The following is a 24,228-nucleotide window of genomic DNA, read 5'->3' on the forward strand; positions in this document are numbered from 1 at the left end:
TTCTGTCAATGTCGGCACACTAGTCGGAGGTAAATTGTAAGTTGTAGGATCATGCTCGTAGGGTGTATCAGAGATGTGCGATTTGATACTTGGAACACGACTTCGAGGTGGCTCATTGAGGTGACTGGCGGAGCTGGCATCAAGACCGGGAGCAAAGGCAGTGGGATGGTGGCTTCGATGCGGAGGAGAAGGTCCATTGGGCCTTCTTATTGATTCTTGAGAATGGACACGTGATGTATTTATCAAAACAGATTCTTGGTGATGTGGAATTCGATCGTGGTCAGCGTTGTATCTACTAGTATCTTCTGGCTGATCAGATGTGTGATGTAAACGACCCCCTGAAAGATGAGATTGCATATGATCAGTAAAATGATTAAGGACCATGTTGATGAGAAACTTATGTGTAGAAGTCCTATGAGCGAGCGCCAGCGGTGGGTGTTGATAAGTAGGTAGATTGCGTTGATCATCATTTTCAGGACAAAAAGATATCCTGGAAGATTGACGACTTTGGGAAGCACTGTGATCATCATCTTGCTGAAATTCATGGGGTCCAATAGACATCCTAGCGGATGGATTGGTTTGAAAAGCAATACAATCTTGATCTTGCTGAAATTCACGGGAACCAAATGACATCCTGGAAGATGTGCCGCTTTGAGAAGAAATACGACCTGGATCTTGCTGAAACTCTCGAGGAGAGATAGACATGCAGCTATTGGATCGATTGCTTTGAGAAGCACTACGATCTTGATATTGCTGAAATTCGCGGGAACCGAACGACATCCTGGATGAAAACCCGCGTTGAGAAGCACTCCGATCTTGATTGTGTTGGAAATTAAGATTGGGGTGGTTAGACATCCGGGAGGACGGACGGTCATGCTCCCTTTGTGATGAAGGGCGCGGGTTGAAAGACAGGGGGGGGCTGGAGTCACCGCAGGCAAAGCAACAAAAGGTACACGATTGCCTTCAAAACTGAATTGAAAGCCGTCCGTTATACATGGTTGAAGGTCAGTTGACTGATAGCCTTCCATTGCTGCGTGAGATTGGGTTTGTTGACACATATCATACTCGCTTTGTGATGATGGAGGGCGCGGGTTGAAAGATTGGGGGGGTTCCAGAGTCACCGCAGGCAAAGGAACATCAGGTGTGCGACTTCCTTGAAATTGGAATTGAAATCCATCCGTTATACGCGGTTGCAGGTAAGCTGACTGATAGCCTTTCGTTTCTGCCTGAGGTTGGGTTTGTTGAAACATATCATACTCGCTTTGTGATGGAGGCCGCAGGTTAGAAGATTGGGGGGGTTCCGGCGTCACGGCAGGCTCAGCGACATAGGGGACGCGATTTTTTTCAGATTGAGATTGAAACCTATCCATTCTACGCAGTTGCTCGTATGTTGACTGACGGCCTTCATAGGGTGGATTGGATATGTTGTAAGGATTATGTATGGGACTGGAGGAGGTTTCAACATATCCTCGATCCAAGAAGGGAGATTTGTTGTTCCTTCTTGATACTTCTGGAGATGGCAGGAGGAATGCTTTTGGGAGATTTTTAGTATTAGCAGGAGCGGATCGGAAGGTTACATCAGGTGACAAGGAGCTGGGACGATTTGGACTCGTAGAGTCCAGAGCATCTGCGTGATTTTGGTTACGAGACCTCTGTCGTGATGCTTCTTGAGACCGCGCGCGTGGTGTGTCGTTCGATTTGCTGGTATGCTGTGACGATGAAGTGGGAAGATTAAGAGATCTAGTCAGGCGTTGATGACCCGCGGAAGGTGGGTGCTGTGATTCCCCCCTGATGGATTCTTGAGAGGTTTCGGGATGAGATTTAGGAGAGATCTGGGCATGTGTATAGGTTGGATAGGATGAGGGAATTTGAGGTTCCTCGTAGCCAGGGTCACGTCGATTTGCAGGCTGCTGATGGGTTTGAAATCTCTTTAGTGACTGTGACAGTGACGGGTTGTACAAAGTTGATGCTGAAGGTGACCTTTGGATGTGAGAGACAGGCAGTCGAAGGTCACTGGTGGAATTTGGACTTTTACAATTGCTTGCAGAGCTTGGGACATGGTCTGGATTCAAAGGAGAACCTCCAGTACTGGTTGTCGCGGATTCTCGAGAATGAGTACGTGATTGAGTGGGAGTTCGTCGAACATACTGGAGAGGCAAGTTGATTGGAAGACCCTGTGGCAATGAGGATTGTATGAATGATGAATTCTCAGATTCATGATGATCAGCTTCTTGAGGGATGTTCTCCACCTCGTTTGGTATCAGATGTGAAGGGTCATTGTTGCTTCTTGGTTCTCGAGATTCTGGCGAAGTGAGATTGTTGGTTTTATCATGGTTTTGAGATAGCGAATCAGCAAGTTGGGTTATAGGCGTACGATTAGTCTGAGTATGTGTTTGAGGGAGGTGTTGTAATTCTTTGGTTGATGCATCGACTCCCACTCTAGGGTCCTGATGGGTAGCATTGTCGTGAGGCGGTGGCATAGAGTCATTTGCTGAAGTTTGGGCTATGTTTTGATCGTTCGACCGTATACAAGAGCGCTTGGCGTTTGACTCCTCGGGGTGATTTGATATGTGAGGACGTTTTTGAGGCTCGAAGGGGACCTCCGTAGGCTGAAATGGGACGTCCATAGGCTGAAATGGCTTTGGGGAGCTGCTGTCGTGCGGCGGTCGACGGGAACGCTTGGGCTGAGTGCTCTCTTGATGAGATGACGGGTGAGGACGCTTTGGAGGTACAAGTAGGCTTGTATGATTGCCATCTTCGGTTATGGCTTCGAATGAAGTCAAAGGGTTTGAGAGTGAGAGGATGGCTGAATGATGATCTGTTGATAAATGATAGGGTAGTTTGGCGATCTTATGTCGTGCGCTAGGGAGAGATGGAGCTCCAGGGGTGACAAGCAAAGGATCATACGAGGCAGAGAGTTCAAGCTCTGACTGGGCAGGGGCGGCATTGTTGAGAGTCTGAGGTGAGGCAACAAGTTGTTCAACGTCTTCAAAGAGCTCCAAAAGCGTATCTCGTCGGTCATTTTCATCTGTAACAAGTCGCAGTGAGTCCAAATCCAAGCACATGAATGACGAGTATAGATGAACACAGGCTGTACTTACCAGCTAAGTTGGTATCCACATCGTAATGGCCCATGGGAGATTCCACGACTTCGTTTTTTGGACCTGGAAAGAAGCGTTCTTCTTCAGAGAGGTTCAACTTTTGAAAACCTATACAGTCAACGCACGGCTTTGATAGAACTGCGCATGTGACCTTGGATCTTCCAAACTAGGGGTTGGACTGTGGTCAACGTGGCCTGTTGAGAAATAGACTTGCTTGGACATTAGCAAGACGCCGGACAATGTATCACCTCATGAAATGAATCTGACCAACCTTGATCTGTTGATGACATATCAGAAACAATGAGGACGAAAGGAAGGTCGGAATTGGTTGTGATGTTAGGAGAATGAGCTATGTACTTGATATAAGATCGTGAAGATGAATGATAAGGAAGTATAAGATTGTGAAGAAGAAGTTGTACGAGTTGAAGTTTCCGAGATTTGCCTAGTATGTTGAGACTCTAGAGTTCTAAAATATTAGAAATATGTATGTATCAACTTCCAAGACACCTCAAAGAGATTGAAGTACAAAGTCTATATCTAGTATAGTAAGTTTGCATCAAAGAAAACAAAACAAAAGATATCAGCGGCCGATACGCCCTTATGTGCAAGAAAACAAGTTGATCGGCCTTTGATTGCTTGTTACAGCGATCAATCGATCAATCAGTCTATCAGCCTGGCCTCGCCTTTATCTCATTCGTCTGACATGAAGGTTTGCGTATAGCTCATACCCAATCTTAGAAATATTCCTTTCATTGCGGACGTAGAATCAACATCACGCTGTTGGAGTAATTAAATTCTGCTTCATCTACATCTTTGATGATCTGTTCGAAAGCTTGCTATTTTGCACCCAATCCCTCCTTATAACCCGTACTTGGCTTCCTGGAGAAGTCATCTTCATCTGACTTATCGTTACATTATTTTAGATATCAACTTTATTTCATCTTCCCAGCGAAGACCTTTCAAAGTCTTGCCGTATACTCTTATAACCTTGACTTCCTGGAGAAGTCATTTTCATCTCACTTACTGTTGCATTCCTTGACATATCCGTTTTGTCTTGTTCAAAAAAAATCCACCTTAGGGCAGTCTATTCTTCATTTTTGCTTCTTCCTTCACTTGAGCAGATTGATCATCTCCCCCGCCAAAGGCAAAGTTTCAGAAAGCATGAACACCATCGTCGCTTCCAAACGTAAGTTGATAATCATTTTTGGGCATACACTGCTCCTCTAAATTGTGCTAATGGGATCTTCATGTTTGCGGGAAAAGCGTTTCTCCATCAACCTATGCACTTCAAAGACGGGGCTGGAGTCAGCTCTGTGAAAGCTCAAAATCGAGAAGTTGCTAAGTGGTTACCTCAGCGCAACTCGGGCTCTTATCAGGCCATTACGGACTACATGAAATTTCTGCTTGGAAGATTCAACTCTCGTACACCCTATCCTGCTAGTCCAGAACCTTTTGAACTCGATGCGCTCCCTCAACTATCTTCGGAAACTATCTTCGCTGATTTCAGTGTTTTTGCCCACGATCTTCCGCCGCCTAGTCCTTCCCAACAAACTATAAAGCTCTTACCTCGGCAAGCCTCTTGTTGGTTTCCATACAGGAGGCTCTTTCTTCAAGATCTTACTCGATATTCTATCCCTCGTGCCACTCTAGCTTGGGAGTCATCCGTCAGCTCACCTTGGAATCAGATCATGCTGGTGTTCTTATTAAAGCACTGGCGATGGGCTATGTTGCAAGGGGCATTCTCTCAATATCATCCTGATCCTAGATTTTCAAGCGATTCGATATGTAGAGCTGTCATGGAGAGATGGTTTCGAGGAAGAGTGGGCCAAGATGAAAAATATCGCCTCAGAAAAAAGAAAAACCAGAGAAGAGCTACAGTAAGTCCCCTTCCCGAGAATTTTGTCCTTTTGTTCAATCACTAAGATCCACCTGTCCCCAGATTTATCGTTACCGCCTAGATGCTTTAGAAGAATTTGTCGAATCAGACGATAGAGACCTGCTCCCGTCTGCTTTAAGCTTATGCCTCATGTTGCTCAGACACAGAGGACGATGGACCTGGTAAAACCCGCGCCGTTGGTATGGCTTGGAGGAGTGAGGAATTCTCGGAGTTCATGTACTTGCTTGATAAGCTTTCCTTCAAACAACAGAAGGCTTTGCACGGGTCAAGATGGGCGGCTGGCCGGCTTGACATGAGAAGATCTCCAGCTATTCAGATCCTATCTCACGGTAAAGCCCCTCGAAATCTCCCATCAAATTGCTACTGTCCTGAGTGGAGGAATACATTTGGAGAAACCCATAAACAGCTCCTGACTCAAAAACCTGCCAGTTCAACTCTTAGTTTACTGACAGCAAAAATACGCCAATCACTTGTTTGAAATCACCTTGTCATACCTAACGTGTTCAGCCAGCGGAAATTCATGTGCTCAGTCGACATTCAGACGCATATTCATAGAATTTTGATGAACAACAGGAAATCTCATTTTTTAAAACATATACTCTCACTCATAAGTACAAATCTGTCCTGACTATTTATCCAAGAATATTGTATCTAAATATGCTTTTAGTGGAATACATCATTCAGTTGCTTTAATCTTCACCATTCTGACGTGTTGCCTGCGTCAATTGAGATCTTCCCCATCGTGGTCAGATAGATCATCCAGAGGCCAACTATATTAGAGTATTAAAAAACTTACTATGTTGCGCAGCCCTACTATACCTAGAGTCTCCTCCGCAATACCGAGGTGACCGGGTAGATAGGGCAAAACAATGATGTGTCCCATAAGATCGTGAACATCAACGACCACAGTACGTTCTATCTTGGAGTATACCCTGGCGGCCTGAAGGCGGGGGTGAGAAACAAAGCAATCACGTGCTGAATCACTTGCATTCAGCTGGGTGAATTGGTCGACCGCTAAAAACACCGTTGGGACTACCTTTGATCGAAACGCATATTTTATGTATCCAAAACGACGCTGCCCCTGAATGCAATACTCGATTGCGCTATTACCCTTACCTTTGACGCGCTGATTTGAGGTGTAATTCTTACCACAGATCTTGAGTAGTGTGGTGGTTTCGACGACTGTAGGCAGAGTTGGGCTGCAATTGGAGATGAAATGATAATCATAGAATTGTCCATAACGTTGATCCAGCTCGAAATTCAGATAATTGAGCCAGATTTCATAAGTATCGCGCTGTAGGCTGGTCTCCTTAGACCATTTTGTCTTTGGAGTCTCCGTAAGATCTTGAATCACTTCTTCTCGAATGTTCGCATCGACACGGCCTAGGAAGGTAGGACAGCCATTCAACACCGCCTTGAATAGTGCTCGCCGAGTGTAAGTCTGTGTCATTGTCTTATCTATGTCCGCTACAATGATCAATACAAAACAAACAGTTGATACATAACGTCAACATAAATTGGTCAGCTCACGTCAATAGAATGAAAAACATACCTGTGTGATGATTTTTTGAGGTTTTAATCAGCATCCCTATCACACGCTCACCAAACATCGTGCCAGTGTACGGTGGAGGACCAAAGAGCTCCGTGACTTCAACAAGATGCTGCAAGAAGTGCAAATTGGGCTTGATACTGACACCCTTCCAAAAAGAGCCGAGATGTGTCCGATAGCTATGCACTGCTTGTTTGAGATCTTCCTTATCCTTTTTGGTTAATGTTCGAGACAGAGCACAGTTTGTAATCTCCACTAAGTATATCAGGCTCCGACATAGGGCCTGGTCCTTCGCGTCTGTTGAAAAGTAGAGCTTAGGGATGATTGTGAGGACCATATAAACCGTGTAAAAAGTCAGCCATTCCATTGCACTCGGATTTCCAGACTTTGGGATTCCGATCTTGATTGGAGGGCGGTTCATCCAACTTGGCGTTTTTGCTGTTGAAATCGCATGTCGGATCTCGATTAGATCGTCCATTGTAAGTGATGGATTCGCGGTAGTGGGGTCGGATTGACCTTCACTTGGTTTTGAAGACTTTGAAGCAACAGTTGCGGTTTTTTTGTTTCCTTTTTTTTTGAGGACTGCGCAGATGCGCGAACCGTGATGTTTGAACCGCTTCGAAGTCGGCCTGTACTGACCTTACCATGTACCGGTCTTTCAACGGTAGCAAGGCTCGTGGAACTTTGTGACCGCAGTCGATTGGATCGCCGTAGATCAGACCGCTGGAAATTGGGATCTTCAGACGATGGAATCAAGACAAGCTCGGTAGAAGACCTAAAGGTGAAGGCGCCTTGGTCCTCGAGTCTATTCGGTGCCTCAGGTGTCAGGAAAGGTACAGGGGTCCCAATGGACGCGCCCACCTTTGCTCTTTTAGCGTTGTTGATTTGATTACGTGACCCACGTGGTCTGCCACGTTTTCTGGGTGCTGGAGACTCTGGTTGGATGACTTCACTACAAGATGAAGAAGGTCCTTTTCCCGTTGGAATGACTTGCTCCGTAAATGATTTCAAGGATGATGCCTCGCTTGTTTTGTCGGCAGCTGAACTAGATTGGGGGCGATTTGAGCTTGCAGATTCATTCAAATCGGGGATGCTCGACCAGTCCATCGGCAAACTTTCATTCATATCGCTCGATTGTTCCGTTTGCATGCTGTTGTTGTCTTGTGAGCTTGCTATTTCTGATTCTTCTGAGGTTGAAATACCAGACTGAGAGAAAGATAAGTAGGATGCAATCAGCTTTTCATTTCTTTCCACTGAATACCATAGGATTATCAAAAGAAAGTTGCTCACATCAACGTTTTTGGAGACAAAAGATCCTCCAATCAGCGGATTACATATAATCGAATGAGCTTCGGCATCCAGCTTTGCTTTGAGCTTTTTACCCGCTTGACCAAGTCCTATAAAATTATGCGCATGATCCTTCAAAGTTCCAAGGAGTAAACAGTGCATAACATCGATGGTGACAAATTCAATGGGTCGCCAATAGGGAAGCTCAGATAAAACTGTATATCGAAGCCCGTATGTGTTGAATATTGTTTCTTGTTTCTGTTGTGTGAATGCATCCTTCCATTCTTCTGCGTGTTGTTGATGGTTGATTCTTTCTGGCCATAGATCAGGATCAATAATGTGTCGTTCTCCCAGCACAATACCACAGTGCGCGCAGAAGTGTGTTGCCGTATGCGAACCAAAGCCAGCCACTTTCCGCATGGCTGGGAGATCCGCTATAAGGGGCCATAGCGCGGCACGTATGAGACGGCCTTCAGGATGATCCGCAGTTGATGTTAGAAAAATGCCTCTCCAAAGTTGTTGGAGTTCGGCCACGAGCGGCTTCAAAAGTTCGTTCATTTGTTCAAGAGCCGGTTCGCTAGGTCCAGGAATTACGCCAAAAAGAAAAAGGTTCTCTTGCTTGTATCGTTTGTCTGGTGGCAGATTGTAACATATGAGAAGCATTATACCGTGGGATCTTGCTTTTCGAGCCCCTCGTCCATGAGGATTGAACCAATCGACGAATAACCCAAAGACTAGGTTTCCACTTTTCGAAGTGAATGGGATTCCTGAGTGCCCAAAAGATCGCCACATCTCGCCATCCCATATGTCACGCATGGTTTCGCCATCGTACTGATGCTGTAACGGAGCATCCAGAGCATCTTCAAAGCCGGGAATACTGAACATCCTAGCCAGCCAGGTTCGAAGAGAGTGGTAATGAAATTGCTGGCATGGTGTGGGAACGACACCTGAATAGAGAGCTCTTCCGCAAGCATGACGTGTAGTTGGAGTACCCCTTGGTTGATTAGGCTCTCGCAAAAAGCGTTTAGCATCACACACCGTCCTGGAAGTTTCATCAATATCTTTAGCTGGTGGGCCATGGAGGGCGAAACATTCCGGGCAAACGACCTGAGATTCCAGGCTGACCTCAAGGTTCAGCATCGTATATAACGTGGGCAGAGTTAGCGGTAAGCTCTCCCAGTATGGACGACCGGTATAATTCATATCTTTCGATGTTTGTTCTATCAGCCGTCGGTTGAAGTGAAGTAAAGTCCGGCACGCTCGATTTTTGACCCCTTTCACAATACCTGCGTGTGCGACCTGGAGCATCCCAATAAGGCATGAAGGTCGCTGAAGGTAGACCTGCGGGATCTGGTAGGCGGCCGTTGAGACTGTCTCGACGACATACAGAGGATCAAGAGTGTCGGAATGGGTTCTTCGAATTGTCTGCGAGCTGCTTCGGCGCCTTCGCGCTCCAGGCACGTTTGAAGCTGGTGACGAACGATCTGGATTGTGAGCTGGGGAACAGCTCTGCAATCTGACGGCGGCCAGGTGACCAGTACTTAGAGACCTCTGGCGCCCCTGGAACAGACAAAATGCTTAATCAGCGATCAGCTAAAAGATAATAAAACAAACAATACGGACCACGATATATGTGTTAGCGTGGACAGACGAGGCACCGGCTTGAGACGCTTGCTGAGCTACTTGAGACGCTTGCTGAGCTAGTGGTGTTGATACGTTCTCACTGGTCTGTGTCAAGCGAATCCTTCGCAGTTTGTCTTCGTGGTACCGCCCGTTTTGCTTGTTTCTCGCTTTGCCTTGACGAAGAACACCGTCGAGCTCAAAACTTTCCGCCGCACAACCAAGCTCTTCACAGCAGCAGATGTGCTGGGCCATCACAATGGACGATTGAAGTCGATAGAAAATTGAAGTCGATGAATTGGAAGAACAGATGATATAAAACCGAAGTTGAGCAATCGGAGTGGTGTGTCAGTGTAGGCGATCAGGAAATATCACTGTTTCCCACTTGGAATGTTTTCTGGAATATTTTATTATGTATTCGCCAGATCTAAGCATCACGTGATGCTCTAAAACCCGTCTTCCTCGCACACCAAACTCAGAGCACCTCTGCATTCTTACCAGCCTGTCTTTCACCAACTCAGGCAGAAAGCAAGTCAAATTGTGGGAGACATACATCTTTTCAAGGTTTTTGAGTGAGAATGTTTCGTTTATAAATTGACAGAGACTGCATGATTTAAAAAACCAATCCATTGAGGCCCAAAATATATACATATGTAAACTATAACTTGTAGATGAGAGAGAAAAGTGAAAATCATGAGTTGTTTATAGATAGTTAAAGACTGCATGATCTAAGAAACCAATCCATTGAGGCCCAAAATATATACATTTGTAAACTATAACTTGTAAATGAGAGAGAAAAGTGGAAATAATGAGTTGTTTACGAATAGTTAAAGACTGCATGATCCACGAAACCAATCCATTGAGCCCAAAAATATATACATATGTAATGAAACACTACGGATCTAAGACAAAATGACCTGTTGTAAAAAATTTAATGAGATTAATCTGATCCGGTGGGAAAGAATGCTATTCACGAACAAAATGCCACGAAAACTTACTTATATCCTCCTAGATTCCATAGTACGCACCGTACTGGACGACAACATGATGATCAAACAGTTCAAGTATCTTTGCTTTCAAAGTCCCACAGGGGATGCGCTGAGTTGGCTTGAAGTGCCAGATGATCTGTCAAAGGCGATCTCCAGTGGTCCAATCCGGGACCCACCCGGGCAAGAGGTATCGGAGAAGATGAGGGGGTAAGGTCGAGATCTTTGACCAGAAGTCTAGATCTTCGTGAACGGAGGGAAGGGGACGCCTATAGGGTGGCACGTCCCTTAGTTCAGCCCGTTGAGCAATTCTTGGAGAACGACGGCGTCGGGGATTTGGAGGTTGAGCTATGAGAACTGAAGGACTGCGTCGACGAACTGGGGCTTCTAAAGCTAAGTTTTCTATTTGAAGATTTTCTACCGCTTGGTCTTCCACTATCAAGCCTTCTGCCCTGACTTGAAGACCGCGCGCGTTTATTTCTACGTCAGTATCAGGAAGAAGTTGAGCTGGGGTTCGGTGACCGCGCGTGCATTGGGTGGTGGTGATGGATGAGTTTTCCGCCATGGTGAGGTTGCCGTAGATCTTGATGGACCTGATTTGATTTGTAACTATCAAAACGATTACAGTTTAGCAATCGACAAGACCCCGGGGGAAAGAAAAAGATAGGACCAACATACCCAGCAAGAGAAAAGCGTTGGCGATCTGGATCAATAAGTTGGTTTGAGAAGTGGCGTGAATTGTTTTCAATCTCCAGTGACTCAGACCTTTAAGTACGAGTGACTTACCAGGAAGGCTTCTGATGATGAAAAGGTTGCCGGAGGGAGGGCGTTGGTCCTTTGACCATCCTTCATTGGACCCGTGGACGATTTTCAAAGGCGAACATAAAGGAGACCTTGACCAATCGGAGACAATCGTCTTAATTAGCGGTGAGAGCTATCAATTCATTGGCAAGGTTCAAGGAAATGTCAACAGCGAGGCGATTGTCTGGATGAATGGCACCGGTGACATTTGGTGAGGTGCGGTGATCGCAGAAGAGACACGATCATCTTGAAGAAGGGAGTGACCGGTAGCAACATCTTGGGGAAGTCTAAGATGGATTTGAAGAACGGGGAAAGAGTGACCGACAATTCAGTCAGTGTATATGATAACTGAGGAAAGGGAACGGAAGGGAGGGTCAACGTTTGTTGTATGTATGTACATACCATTCTTTGACAGAGTATGTACACACACCAGACATCCCAATGTCCTTTGGTTTACCGTTTCATACATAAAAGTTCCCTCAAATTCCGGCCATAGTTCTGGAAGAGCGTCCAACGGTTAACATACTTGTATCCGACCCGTTGATCAACTGTACCGCCGAGGAAAACCATTCAACTAACCCCTTTCAACGATGAGTAAGTAACCTTGAGTAACGGTAAAGATAGTACTTTAGATGGAATCGAGTCTACTCAGTCAAGTGGCTAAGGATGAATAGTTCAAACATGGAGGTTCATCCTGACTGACGACGCTACTGCGATGCTCAGTGATTACAGGATTGTGGAACATCGTACTGTACAAAAATCGGACAATCGCTGTAGGCAGAGCTCACCGGACGTCCGGCGCATTTCTGGTTGACACGGTGTATATAAGTTCGCCATGATTTTGTCTTTGACTGCCAAAGCTGATGCATGGTTGTCCGGTGTAAACCACCGTAAGTTTCCTAGATTATGTTCAGGGATGCCTTGGTGGAATCCCAATACCAAGCCTTTAAGTACATGATTCCATTTTTCTAGTAAGTTGCCTTCTTCCAACAAAATCTTCCATTCCTGGATTTTCATCTCGCATCGCGCCTCTGTCGGCCAGTTATCTAAAGAGAGTCTTTCGTTGATGATATATTTGTCTGTTGGTGTCTGTTGATGAACCATTGGGCTTAACTCATCAATCTCATCTAGCTCAACTGGACTCGTTTCGACTGGCGCTTTCTCAACAGGGGTCGGACTAAAATAAATTTCCGTCATATAAGAGATCAGAATAAGATGAAGAAGCAACAATCATTTCAAGCATCAGACAACGTGAACGAGGAAGAAACAAAATATTCAATACAATCAGCACCACTCTTCCTTTTTTCTGATCACAAAAGCGAATTTGGAAACTAGAATTGAGGACTTTGGAAAGAGAAAACAAACAAGACAAAATAGACATAGGGAATTGATTTTCTTAGGCCACAGAAGGACAGGTACGTTTTTTTTTTTTTTTTTTACTTACTTTGAAGCGCTGTTGTTCTTCTCATTACTTGGTCCACCTCCCCCTTTACTAGCTCCCATTCCTCTAGTAAAGCTTCCTGGTCCAATAGGAGGCCTATTTTGCACCTGACCTCGACCATTTCCGGCACCACTTCCAAAACCACCACCACCACTATTCCCTCCATTACCATTCCCATATCCATATCCGTTACCGAAATTTCCGCCTCCTGGTCCGTATCCCTGGTTTTTTGGCATTGAGTTATTATAGTATGGTTGGTGGTAAGGGTGAGGGCGATTATTACAGTTATTATTTGAATTGAATGCTGAAAAACCTCCCCGTGTTTGGTTGTTTTGTATTGGTTTCACATAATTAGGGTCAAAAGTTTTCCCTTTGAACCAAGGGTGTGGGTTATGATTTTGTTTTGCTGAGGTACTCGCTATCATTCGACTTTCCGGCAGGGTTTGGATCACTGGAGTAGCTAAGTGTGACACTAATCTACCTGTCAACATCGCCGCTTGGGCTTCACCACTAAAAGCTTCATCGTCCCAAGGTTTATCTGCTGGGTGAGTCCTTCCGGTTATCGGATTCACATGTTGCCATTCACCTCCTAACATATATGGGTTATCACCAAAGACGTCTTCTCCGTGATGTTTCGCATCTCTAACTGCTTGTGCCGCCAATACAGTATTCAATGTACCTACATCCGCCATGGAGCCGTCAGGCATTCGATGCTCCCACACATTTCGTCAATGAGCAATATCGTATCCCATCACCGGGGTCCACATTCCGAAGTTATCTTCTTGAATCTACAATACGTTTTCTTTATGAACCAACAAACGAGGTGCGATTGGGTAATCTTTTTGACCGTCTAAGACATCATATTCTAATTTTTGGTATTTGACCATTAGGTCAAATCTTGTGGACCATTCTGCTTTACTTAGGCGATATTCATTTGGTACTTTCAAACCTACGTAAGATATTGTATCTGATGTACAGCTAACAGTTTTTGTTCTCTTCGTCTTCATATAGGTCGAATCTTCTAATAACCAGGCTGTAGAGAAAATAGTGACAGGGACATGTATGTTTTTGTTTATCATGACGTTATGCCAATATTCAGATAGTCTAACCATGTTGTGTTTGAGTTGTACACCTAACTTCATATGAGTGTTGGTCTCTTTCTTTGATGTAGTGGTTGGTTTGGATTTTGCCACTAGGTCTTTCTCTTCGTCATCACTGGATTCGAATTCGTATTCGTTTAACCCGGTGTCTCTTCGTTGAGTACCCGCTTCTTCACACCATTCTTTGTAAGCTTCCGTGAACATTCTAAACTTTGCTATTTTGTCTTTATTAAAGGCTGTTTGAATGTTTCGAATCCATTTAGCATGCTCTAGTTCGATAGTAGGGTGTTCTAACGTATTTTGCACATCGGCTTCTGTTTTGATTAAAGGTAGCAACAACACAACAACGCAATTTGTAAGTTCATTTGACCGGACTTTTGGCCACTCTGTGCCACTTTTATCTTTAATCGGAACACAGGCCACTCTTTTAACGTATCACTGGACAGGTCTCTTTGTATTGTATCACTGGACTTCTTTCAATTTAATATATCACTGAACATCATTCGTATCACACTTCGCATATATCACGGGACTTATTCGTGCCATCTTCGGATCAAGGCGTAATGGATATGGGGGGGGGGTTGGGTATGGTTGATATCTAGCACGTGAGTGGAAAACTTACCGAAACCTATGTTCATCTCTACATCTACTCCTTCTTCTTCGTTCTGTGGTGGTTGTATTCCCATCTTTTCTTCTTCGTTTTTCTGTTGCTTTCCTCCTTCTTCCACTTCTTCATCTCCGATTTGATCTTCCATATTGTTTCCGAGTTTTACAATCTTCTTCTTGATGTTTTTCTTTGTCTTCTTTCCTCCTTTTAATTCTTTTGTTTCTCCCACCTTACTTATCTTTTGATCTTCTGTTTTCATCACAGTATCTTCCCTATCGACTCCTTCAACGATTTGCATTTCCTCCATTTTGTTTGATTCTTTCTTCTTTCCTTGTTCTATGGTTGTCGATGGTCCAGGGGTTGGGCCTCGAGAACGTAAAGATCTTCCATGTAACAGATTAGCGATGGATTGTTGTTGAGACATTTCGATTATATTAGATCAAGTATTCGTTTGCGAAGAGTTTATATGAAAGAAGAAAAATTTGATATCTGAAAATGTGAGAGAAATGGTGCTTGAAGAGGACTTCTTGAGTTGTTGTTTGGTTCAGTGAGTGAAGGTGAGGAGTTTACTTCCTTAACCTTCCCTCGGTGAACGTGGACTCTATCATCTACTATCTCGGTACTGTTCTGTTTCCGGTCCCGAGAGATTCATCTCGAGGGCATATTCCTCTTTGAGCTACATGGAACTTACAGGTACCGTCGTGCCTTTGGGTACCTGTATCACTCAATTTTGAAGTGAAGAATTGATTTGTTGTGTTTTACTGATATAAAGAGACTGAGATTTTACTGTATAATCCTCTTGAATGGACTCACTGTTTTGGTGTCTTCTTCAATCCAATACTATGGATTGGCGCTCAAGATGCTCTTTGATGACACACAAGTGTTGGTTCCATGAGAGTATACCACAATCCACCAGTCCATATTGACAGGAACACAAGCAGTGGGGATTGTTGATACGCTTGCACATTTGTCTAGTGCAGTTCCTTTGACCAAATTTGTGGATGAGGTTGAACCCGGATAGTATTCAAAGATAAGTTATTTGATGGAGCTCAAAGCTTTGGATTGCGTAGGCTTTTCTGGTAAATCCAAAATGAGTGCCCCCTAAATGAATGTGTTGCTATTCTTCTTGGACCAGTCATTATTGAGACTGAAAGTGGCCAAGGCGCTTGATAAGCTAGGATGAGCATTGCAAGCAGCTGCACCAACCGCAGTGCCAGAAAACAATTTCAAAATCTCTGAATTGACTTTTTGTGCTTCAGAGCAATAGATGAATCTACTTTGTTCCTGATGGCCTTGCCATCATCCGGCTAAAGTGTACCACAGCACCTCCATCCTTGTCAAGTGCAACAATCAATGTGACAGGATTCTTTTGCATTATTGGCACTGCATTCCAGATTGAATTACTTCTGGTCACAATATGACCACCAATGCAAAAAGGCAGAAAAGTATCGAGAGGAGCTGGAAACTGTATTTTCTGGCCAGAAGAGGGGCTTAACAGGAAGTGTTCATAAGTCAAATAAATGTAATATGGCTACAAGGTAGAATGAGATCAGTGTGATGAAACTTGATACTTTTGCAAGTAATTATCACATACTGAGTATCCGCAAGATAGACATGCATTTTGGTCCGCCTTTCTATCATAAGAGGCTTCACAAGTGATCCAGAAGAGCTGATAGAAATGATCATCAATCGCAAATCTGATAAAATAAGAAATGGCAGGTGTCTCATAGAAATCACGTATTAGTGATGAACACAGCACAGCAGCTAGTAGGTATCACTAAGAAGTGAGTAGAGAAAGAAGAGCACCTGTTGTAAGGTGACAAAAGTAAAGAGATGAAATGTTTGAGTGAGGAAACAATTAACATGCAAACAAGAACTCTTTATATATGGGGATTCTCTCTAGACATAGGCCTGGTGAACAAATAAAGTTGTGAGTATCATTCACCGCATTGGTATTAGTTGGTAGAGTGGGCAAAAGGAATGGAGCAACAGAACAAAATGGAAGGAATCTGATGAGCTCAAAGCGGAGGTGTAGGATGGTAACTATTGTAACAGGAATGAGAAATGGGAAATTCAATACCCCCCTCAATAGTAAACATCCTACAATCTAAAGAAACCAAGGAAGTCTTGATGTTGTAGCTGTTTGAAGTGATTTGGTGCATACTAACAACACAGTGAAGGACAGCAGGGGGTTAGTATGCTAGTCGAGTGTGAATGGAGGGTAATTCGATCACATTAGTAATGATCATCCATTTCTTGAAGAGTTGAAGTGAAGTGGTGTAAGTTGATCTTGCAATAAACTTGATGATAATCAAAATGAGTGATTTTGAACCGGAGTGATATAAGTGTGAGCAATGGGTGCCAAATACTCTGTCAAAAGAACTTGAATAGATAGTTAGTACAAATCAATGATTAAAAATGGACAGTGTTGTTTGATATACTTTGAGTGTTGAGAGAAATAAGTCTACTCTACACTGATTAGATCAAGTAGGAAGAATGAAATTCTATTTTGAAATAACAAAGTGTTGAAAGCAAATCAAGAAGGAAGAACTTGAGGTTGATGAGAGGATTACAATATCTTGAGCTTTACTACGGCTAACCGAATTCTAGATGAAGCAATCATTGACATATGTCTTTTCTAGTTGAGATTGAGAAGAATACATATGTGGATTGTCTCAATTGTACATTAAGTTGAATCAATTCAAGTGCATTGATTGGAACAGTTGATCGAGTTGAAGGAAGTTGAAAGATGAGGCCACGACGTGATGATTGGCCTGGATGGAATTAAATAGATGACCAGGTATGATTCAAGTCAGCCACGGCGAGGCAAGGGGATTACCGAGATCGACCAAAAAAGCATTGATGGCAGCAAACCAAAGCAAATACTGAATGTGAACAACTAAATGGTTGATTGGATGATATTGGATTGATTTTATTGAATTTAACCCAATGTCTTCACGATAAGCTGATATGAATTGGACCATATGAAGTAGCGAGTCGAGGTGTGTGCTGATATCAAAAAAGAAATCAAAGGAGTTGGACAATTGATGAGTTCAAAAGATGTGATTCTGGTGGCGCAGGGCAGACTTCCACATGCGATTGATGATGATTCCAGTAAGACGAAGGGAACATTGCGTATTGTGGGCTAAAACTCCAGAACTTAGGCGAAGGGTTTCAAGTATCAATGAAATTGTGTCAGAAGCAGCACTGACACAGTCATATGAGCACCTGCGAAAGAGTTTTCAAAAATAAGACTTGTACCACACTGGCAACATTGTATATCTAAGTTTGATCATGCCAGCCATGCAACCGCGGAATGGATCATTACAGATACGTCTCCCTTTGTTTTGTGTCGATGTGAGCGTGCGCCCGGAAGAGCAGGAAGAAAGCTCTGCCTGATACCATCTGATAAACATAAGTTCAATATTTTCAATATGCATGCCACAGATCAAAGCTCATGAAGACCTTGTCTATATCTAATCTTGACAATCCGGTCCAACATCACTCTTTGTATTTGGATCTATCTGGAAGCTTCGCAAAAACTTTGTGCTCAACAGTCTTTGGAGACACAGTAATCAAAGAACATTTGAAATTTGGATCAACAATTTTGACGAGCTGGAGGTAACAGGTTAGCTTATACTTGAGGTTGAAGGCTAACTAACCTTATGGCCAGTTGTGATCATCCCCAAAGGGTCTGCAAAGGTGTTCTTGTGCCAAACAAGGTAATTGTGTTCCTCAGTGTATTCGATATCAAGAGTGGTTGATAATCGTGGCAAGCTTTCCGCCATTGACTATTATGGTGTCAATATTGGTGGAGTTGTCTGTGGAAGGGGGCATAAGGTTAGGTAGTTTTGGCCAAACAAATGACGGGCTTAAGGGTTTAATCGAGTTTTGCCGGGAAACATGGTTGTGCCTTTAGTGTTATGATCATCACATTCGGACTTGTGATTGGTTTCCGGTTCTTCAGGGACATTAGTACTGTTACGAGTTGTTTTCTAGAGGAGTACAATTGGTTTCCGGAGTGGCCTCCGGATCATTTTCTATGATTACTGGTTCAGTTGATTCTTCATCATCTTCAGCAATTACAGGCAAAGTTCCTGAGATTGGGAAGACTCCGAGTAGGGCTTCACGCTGCTGGGTTCAAGATGGTGCTGTTTGACCGAACTCGGTCAAACTGCCTTTGACAGTTGAAGAGATCTTGTGGAGAAATCACCAAGCATAGTTGGTCTTTGGATCCCATGTGTAAGATTGGGCTGAAGTTTTTGAACGTGATATATCTTCTGTGTCAATTTCATTGCTCTCTTCAAGTAAAAACTGAGTATGCATTTTTTTGGCCATAGTGATGTTGTTTGACCCGGAAACAGTAACCTGAGCAAGCATGTGGAAATTTTCAGTAGACTTCATAACATCAAAGTTGGACAGCATGAGAATTTAATAGACTTACCTTGTGATGAAGCCCGTGCTTTTTCATAACATAAACTAAAGGCTGGGCAAGTCAAACCCCTTTGTGATGCCACACAATCAACTTCAGTGTTAAATGGCAAACCTGATAAGCCCAATTTTCATCTATGAATGTGACTGCTGCACTCAAAAAGGCATGAATATTGTTGTCCGTGGTCCAGCCATCATGTGGCAATCTAGGCTCTTGTGTCCATTGAGAAGGTTTCCCATGCTTCTTGCTCCGGGCCACCTGTGGTGAATCATCTGCTGGGTTCTGTTGCTTGCGCAAAGTGGTCTTGGAGCGCAAGGATTGAGTAAGGGAGATTGTTGCCCGGCCATCCGAAGACGGCGGGATCATCCCGGGTACGCTCTTACAAGGGGTTGGAGGTTGTTGGGAACGGTGAAGTGGTGTTGAAGCTTGGATTGGTGAAGGAAGTGTTTCCTCAGGTGAAGGACTGCTGGCCATGAAAAATTAAATGTATGTATGTTTTTAAGATTGATAGGAGTTGAAGGCACAGATTTTGCCAATGTTGCGATCCAGGAGGGATGTTGCTCTGACAATTTGAGCTTGGAAGTTTGTTATATCACAATAATATTACATTTTATTTACAATTAGGAAAAAGATGGATAGACCCGACCATGACGTCAAAAGTTTCAGTAGATTCATTTGTCTTTCTTATTTCCTTACTATAGAAAATTGAGATTGGATAAGGAAGCAAGGGGTGACAAGTGACATATTTGAATACACCACGGATTCACCCTGCCCTGGGCCCATACCCCGCTGCCACCCTTGCTTCAGTTGCATTACTCTGCAACGAAACGCAACATGGGAAAGCCTCTGGCTCCGAGGAGCAATGCAACTTGCAGCAGACAAAGTAGTTGCGTTGCCACCTAACAGCAATGTGTTGTGTTGCCGCGCATTGCGCACTTTTTGCAATGCAGCGGCCCATCGTTGCAAATGGCTGGACCAGAACTTAATCTGATGTTTACCTGTGACGTAGGAGCTGAATTCAGAAGTGTAAAGAGATACAGAGCTTCAGCAAGACCACAATTGTTGACAGACAAAATGTGAGTGATGCGGGATGTGTATCGAGCTTACACAAGCCATGGTTTGGCTACAAGGGACATTACAAACAGTGGTGCCACAATATTGTATGAATGTGATACTAGACTGCAAGCCAAAAGTAAAGCTTTACTATTAATTAGTTCTCTGCTACATCATGGGTTTGTAATTGTCTGGGTTTGATCTGAGGGTTGATACCTACAAAGATGATTTAGGTTGCGTGGTTGTGATACTTTGAAAGACTTGTCATAGTCATTGTATGTTTTAGGTGAAGCAGTCTTTTGCGACACTTTAGGTAAACTGTCTGTTTGTGACAAAGTTGTCACCCAGCTATCTGAAGACGCCGGAGGGCAGATCCCCTGGATGTCTAAGTTTGATGGCTGATCAATATTGGGGAGCTTTTGATAAACTGTACAACCTGTGGTGTTGTCTGGTCTGATCCACATCAGACTTTCCAAAATCCTCTTTATTTGGCTTCAAAACTGACATGAAAAAGCTTACTGAGGAGGTGCAGGACAAAGTTTTTGTTGGACAACAGCATCTGATCCACTAGAGCTTACAGAGGAGCCTCTTCCCTGACGGTTGTTGGGCAGGGAGACATTTTTGAATGTGTTTTTTGAAAAGGAGAACCCACGATGATTAAGTACCTTGTCCTGATGTGAAATCTTCACCTGAAGGCTGAAAAACTTACTGTTTGTTTTCAAACTCAAATCAGACCTCTGATCTGTTTCAATCTTTGTCTGAGGCACAGCCAACTGGGTGGGGGAAGGATGAGCTGGGATCTTGATATTCAGTTTGCTCCTGGAGTCTGTAACTCATCAGGACAAAATACTGACAGCTGAGGATAAAAAACTTATTGTTCTTACTTGAATTAGAATTGGACCTCTGACCTTTATTGTTTTTACTCAGACGCCCAGCTAGTCGGTTGCGCGCAGGAGGAGCTTGTTCTTCAAGATTTAACTTGGTACTGCTACCTGTAAACACATTGAGAGCAAAGGACGGAAGGCTATTGGTGGGTAGTTCACCGCATAGACACCCTTGGCCATCTTCTGTTGTAAACATGTGTGACATTGAACATCTTCTAGAGCTTTGTAGAAACAAGTTGACGGAATTGAAACTAGGTTTCATTAGCGCAACTGGCTTTAGTGATGAGATGGTGTCTGTCACCTCGATCATTTCAAACCTGAAGGTCCTAATCATCACTTCAACCTTGGCTTGGCGTCTAAATAATGGCTCAGAATCAATTTCTTCTTGGGCAATCAAACATGACTCGAGCTCAATAGCTGCACTTTTTAGTGTAATTCCATCTTTAGAATCGCTTTCAATCAATTTCCTTTATTCAGAAAGTTTGAACATCAAGCTTGGCTCAATGCCAAATATCAAACATCTGTTTTTTGCTTGTGATCAATCAAACACTCACACGATTGTCAATTTTTGTTGGCTCAAAGCCCCAAAAGTCAGATTCCTCAAATATTCACCAAGCGAGAATATCAACCAACCAACATCACCAATTTTTGCGTTGAGAGATTCACTCGAGGTACTATCTATTGATGTGTTCCCTTGGCACGTTCCGCCCTCCGTCATTGTGTACCCTTTCCTGCGACTTCATGTCTTACGGTGCACTCATTCATACATTGCAATTGTGGATCTAGAATTTTTCCAAACACCGTTCTTTGAGGGTGTTAAGATTTTCATTGCGAACTATGTGGAGTCAAAAGGAAACTGGGAAACATTGTTGATTGTGATGGAAAAAAATCCTGACTCCTGACCTATTAACCTCACACATAATTGTTATGACAATGAATGGCGAAGATATTCAAGGCAATGATTTGGTTGCAGCTTTTGCAAGACAAAAATTGACTTGCCACTTCAGGAGCAAAATGACTTACAATGAAATCTTGGTAAGTAGTGGTTGAATGCCAAGGTCTTAAATTCAACCTGCATTGATACTCATACAGTTTGCCTTCTCTAGGAATGCAGTGCTTGGGTGATGAGTCAAATCACTTAATTGTGCGTGTGACTTCAATATAAGAAGGGACAATATCTGAGGTCAAATAGTGTAAGTTTGTTGCAAAAAAATTCTCAACATTTATCTTGACACAGACTTATTGTAGCATGGCTTTGTTGCCTCATCCAAAAAGGCACGACTCTCTTGAGGCTTCCACGTCACAGGTTATAGAGTCAGGGCCCCAAGCTGCTTAATCTAGCTGGGGTTAAACTGTTCTAACCGGAGTAGGGACATTTTGGTTAATGCTTGAATTCAAAAACCTTTTGATAAGTTTGCAACTTTATGGTCCAGGAGGCTACCAAAATAATTGTTTCACATTTGTTTATGTCTTAAATTTATCGAAATCAAGAAGAGTTGTTTCATTTTGGGCAAATTGAACCACAACAGCTAACAACAACCTGTAAATTGAATGTGTTTGTAACATTGTGTGTTAATTGGGCGTAATTTGTTTTATTCTATAGAAATTGTTCCAATCAAGTTGATTTGTGCTTTGGGCATATTGACGTAGCAATTGAAAGACAGACTCCGGGTTCTAAACTACAGATTTTGATCAGAAATCTGTTGTTCTGATCATGCTTTAAATCAGTCGATGTACCATTGTGTAACCATATATATTGTACCGCAGGATAGGCCACAAATTTTTGAATGATTAACCCATTTTGAAACATAATCAATTATGAGCTCGACAACTTCTTCCTTTCTAACAATCAGCAAATGAGGCTCCAATCTGACAGTGCGAATGTTTAGCAATGATAAGAGCCAGACGTTGAAAAGTATGAACCTGTCTTGATCAATCACAGCCACTGTTTTCGACCTCATGAATGACCGATCCATACGTATCCTGAAGATTTTTTTGTGAATGATGGTTGGGGATACGGGAAAGACCAATCAAGATAGGATGTATAAAACTTGATTAATTGGTCACTGATTGTTGTGTATTTGTCAAATAAAGAATTTTATATGAAAATCAATAACAGTAAGAAACTAAATGATAGTTCATTTGCGTCTTCAAATCTCGTGTTCGCACTTTGATGAAATTCATAAAGCAGTTCTGTATTAAATAGTGCACAGGACGGATGGTCAGATATCCACCCTGGATAGACTTGAATTTACTGCAAAAATTGTGTTAAGCAAGTGTCAAAAAATGGATCAGGATCTGAATATCAAAACTGCAATATTCAGAGGTATGTTGACTTGAAGAGCCAATGAGGACACAATTGTCAAAGAATACGTACTGAATTGCTACTGTATTGTGTCTTGACAATATGCGTATCGTGACTTTTGATTTGAAAACCAAAACTTCCAAGTCAATGCCCTATGCCAACAAATTCACAATCACAAAAGTTTGACATGGGTGAATTTGCGGAATGCAATGTAAGGGTATCAAAAAACTGATAATGTCAAGTTTTGCGAGAAAGAACAAGGACGCTTACACTTTGGCTGTTTCAGTTTTGGAATCACCACTACAACCAAGGTATTAGCAACCGCAACAAGGAATTCACCGTGAAATGGTGTCCGTAATAACATTCAAATTAGTTTGATTTCCTTTTGCTTGGGGATGCGAGTGTGATTGGTTGGACACAACCAGTGGTCAAAATTAGCAGCATGGGAAAGGGGAGGGTAGCGCCTTACGGAGGTTGCTAGATGAGTTCACATCAATTTCAGGAAGTGTAGTAATTTGACTTGCTCAGTGAAGTAACACGTCAGTGGATTTTGGTTATCAATGTTCTTATTGCCTTAACCGGCGGGTATGACTGCTTGGAATTCAGCGGTTGGACCAAGCGAAGATAAGAAGTTTATAAGGGTGGATTGAGGTTTCCATAGACCCAATTATGTCTATTTAAACATCAGACTCTGTGGCCACCTGAATGATATATATATAGTGCTTGGTTGCATTGGAGTGGACAATAATCCAAGTCCATTATTACTGTGATACTGTGATTCTGTGATTACTGCGGTCTTTGTCAATTTTATTGGATCGGACTCAATCTTAATTATAGTATTATAGTGATACATTGATTGTTATCTGTTTTGAAGAGCAGTACCTACGAGTTTGCAGGTAAATGATAAACCTTTTTCTTGATTGGTGTTTTGGATTTAGATAGGTTCTAAATAACAATTACTACGCTCGCTTCTTCTTCTTCATCCGAATTATCTTAACACAAATAAAAGACTGTCAATCTGCTACGTGGACTTCATCATAAGATTGCTTAATAATTTTGTTGGAGGATCTACTTATAAGTTTGTTCTGCTGAATAAAGGTATGACCTTGGAATCCATGATTGGTGGCCTGAACCAAATTGTTGTTTATCTTTCTTAACAGGAGTA

The 24,228-nt window shown here is 43.0% G+C and overlaps 4 protein-coding genes across 4 annotated transcripts; all 4 read right to left on the reverse strand.

Moving 5' to 3' along the window:
- Positions 1-1,281: 1,281 nt before the first annotated feature.
- MELLADRAFT_93079 (uncharacterized protein) lies at positions 1,282-3,323 on the reverse strand (the record flags this gene model as incomplete). The annotated part of the gene is made up of 5 exons (XM_007416068.1): positions 1,282-1,316; positions 1,400-2,174; positions 2,250-3,028; positions 3,102-3,182; positions 3,227-3,323. The coding sequence occupies 5 exons, from the start codon at positions 3,321-3,323 to the stop codon at positions 1,282-1,284; spliced, it is 1,767 nt and encodes a 588-aa protein (XP_007416130.1).
- Positions 3,324-5,753: 2,430 nt separating this feature from the next.
- Positions 5,754-6,448, reverse strand: MELLADRAFT_67632 (uncharacterized protein; the record flags this gene model as incomplete). The annotated part of the gene is made up of 2 exons (XM_007416067.1): positions 5,754-5,768; positions 5,795-6,448. The coding sequence occupies 2 exons, from the start codon at positions 6,446-6,448 to the stop codon at positions 5,754-5,756; spliced, it is 669 nt and encodes a 222-aa protein (XP_007416129.1).
- A 4,134-nt stretch (positions 6,449-10,582) lies between these two features.
- Positions 10,583-13,278, reverse strand: MELLADRAFT_111643 (uncharacterized protein; the record flags this gene model as incomplete). Its single annotated transcript, XM_007416066.1, has 4 exons — positions 10,583-11,049; positions 11,227-11,374; positions 12,343-12,418; positions 12,686-13,278. 4 exons carry the CDS (start codon positions 13,276-13,278, stop codon positions 10,583-10,585), a joined length of 1,284 nt encoding a protein of 427 aa, XP_007416128.1.
- Positions 13,279-14,290: 1,012 nt separating this feature from the next.
- Positions 14,291-14,813, reverse strand: MELLADRAFT_111644 (uncharacterized protein; the record flags this gene model as incomplete). The annotated part of the gene is made up of 2 exons (XM_007416065.1): positions 14,291-14,328; positions 14,405-14,813. 2 exons carry the CDS (start codon positions 14,811-14,813, stop codon positions 14,291-14,293), a joined length of 447 nt encoding a protein of 148 aa, XP_007416127.1.
- Positions 14,814-24,228: the final 9,415 nt, after the last annotated feature.

The sequence above is a fragment of the Melampsora larici-populina genome, assembly GCF_000204055.1.
Source record: "Melampsora larici-populina 98AG31 unplaced genomic scaffold MELLAscaffold_56, whole genome shotgun sequence".
Taxonomy (NCBI): Eukaryota; Fungi; Basidiomycota; class Pucciniomycetes; order Pucciniales; family Melampsoraceae; genus Melampsora; species Melampsora laricis-populina.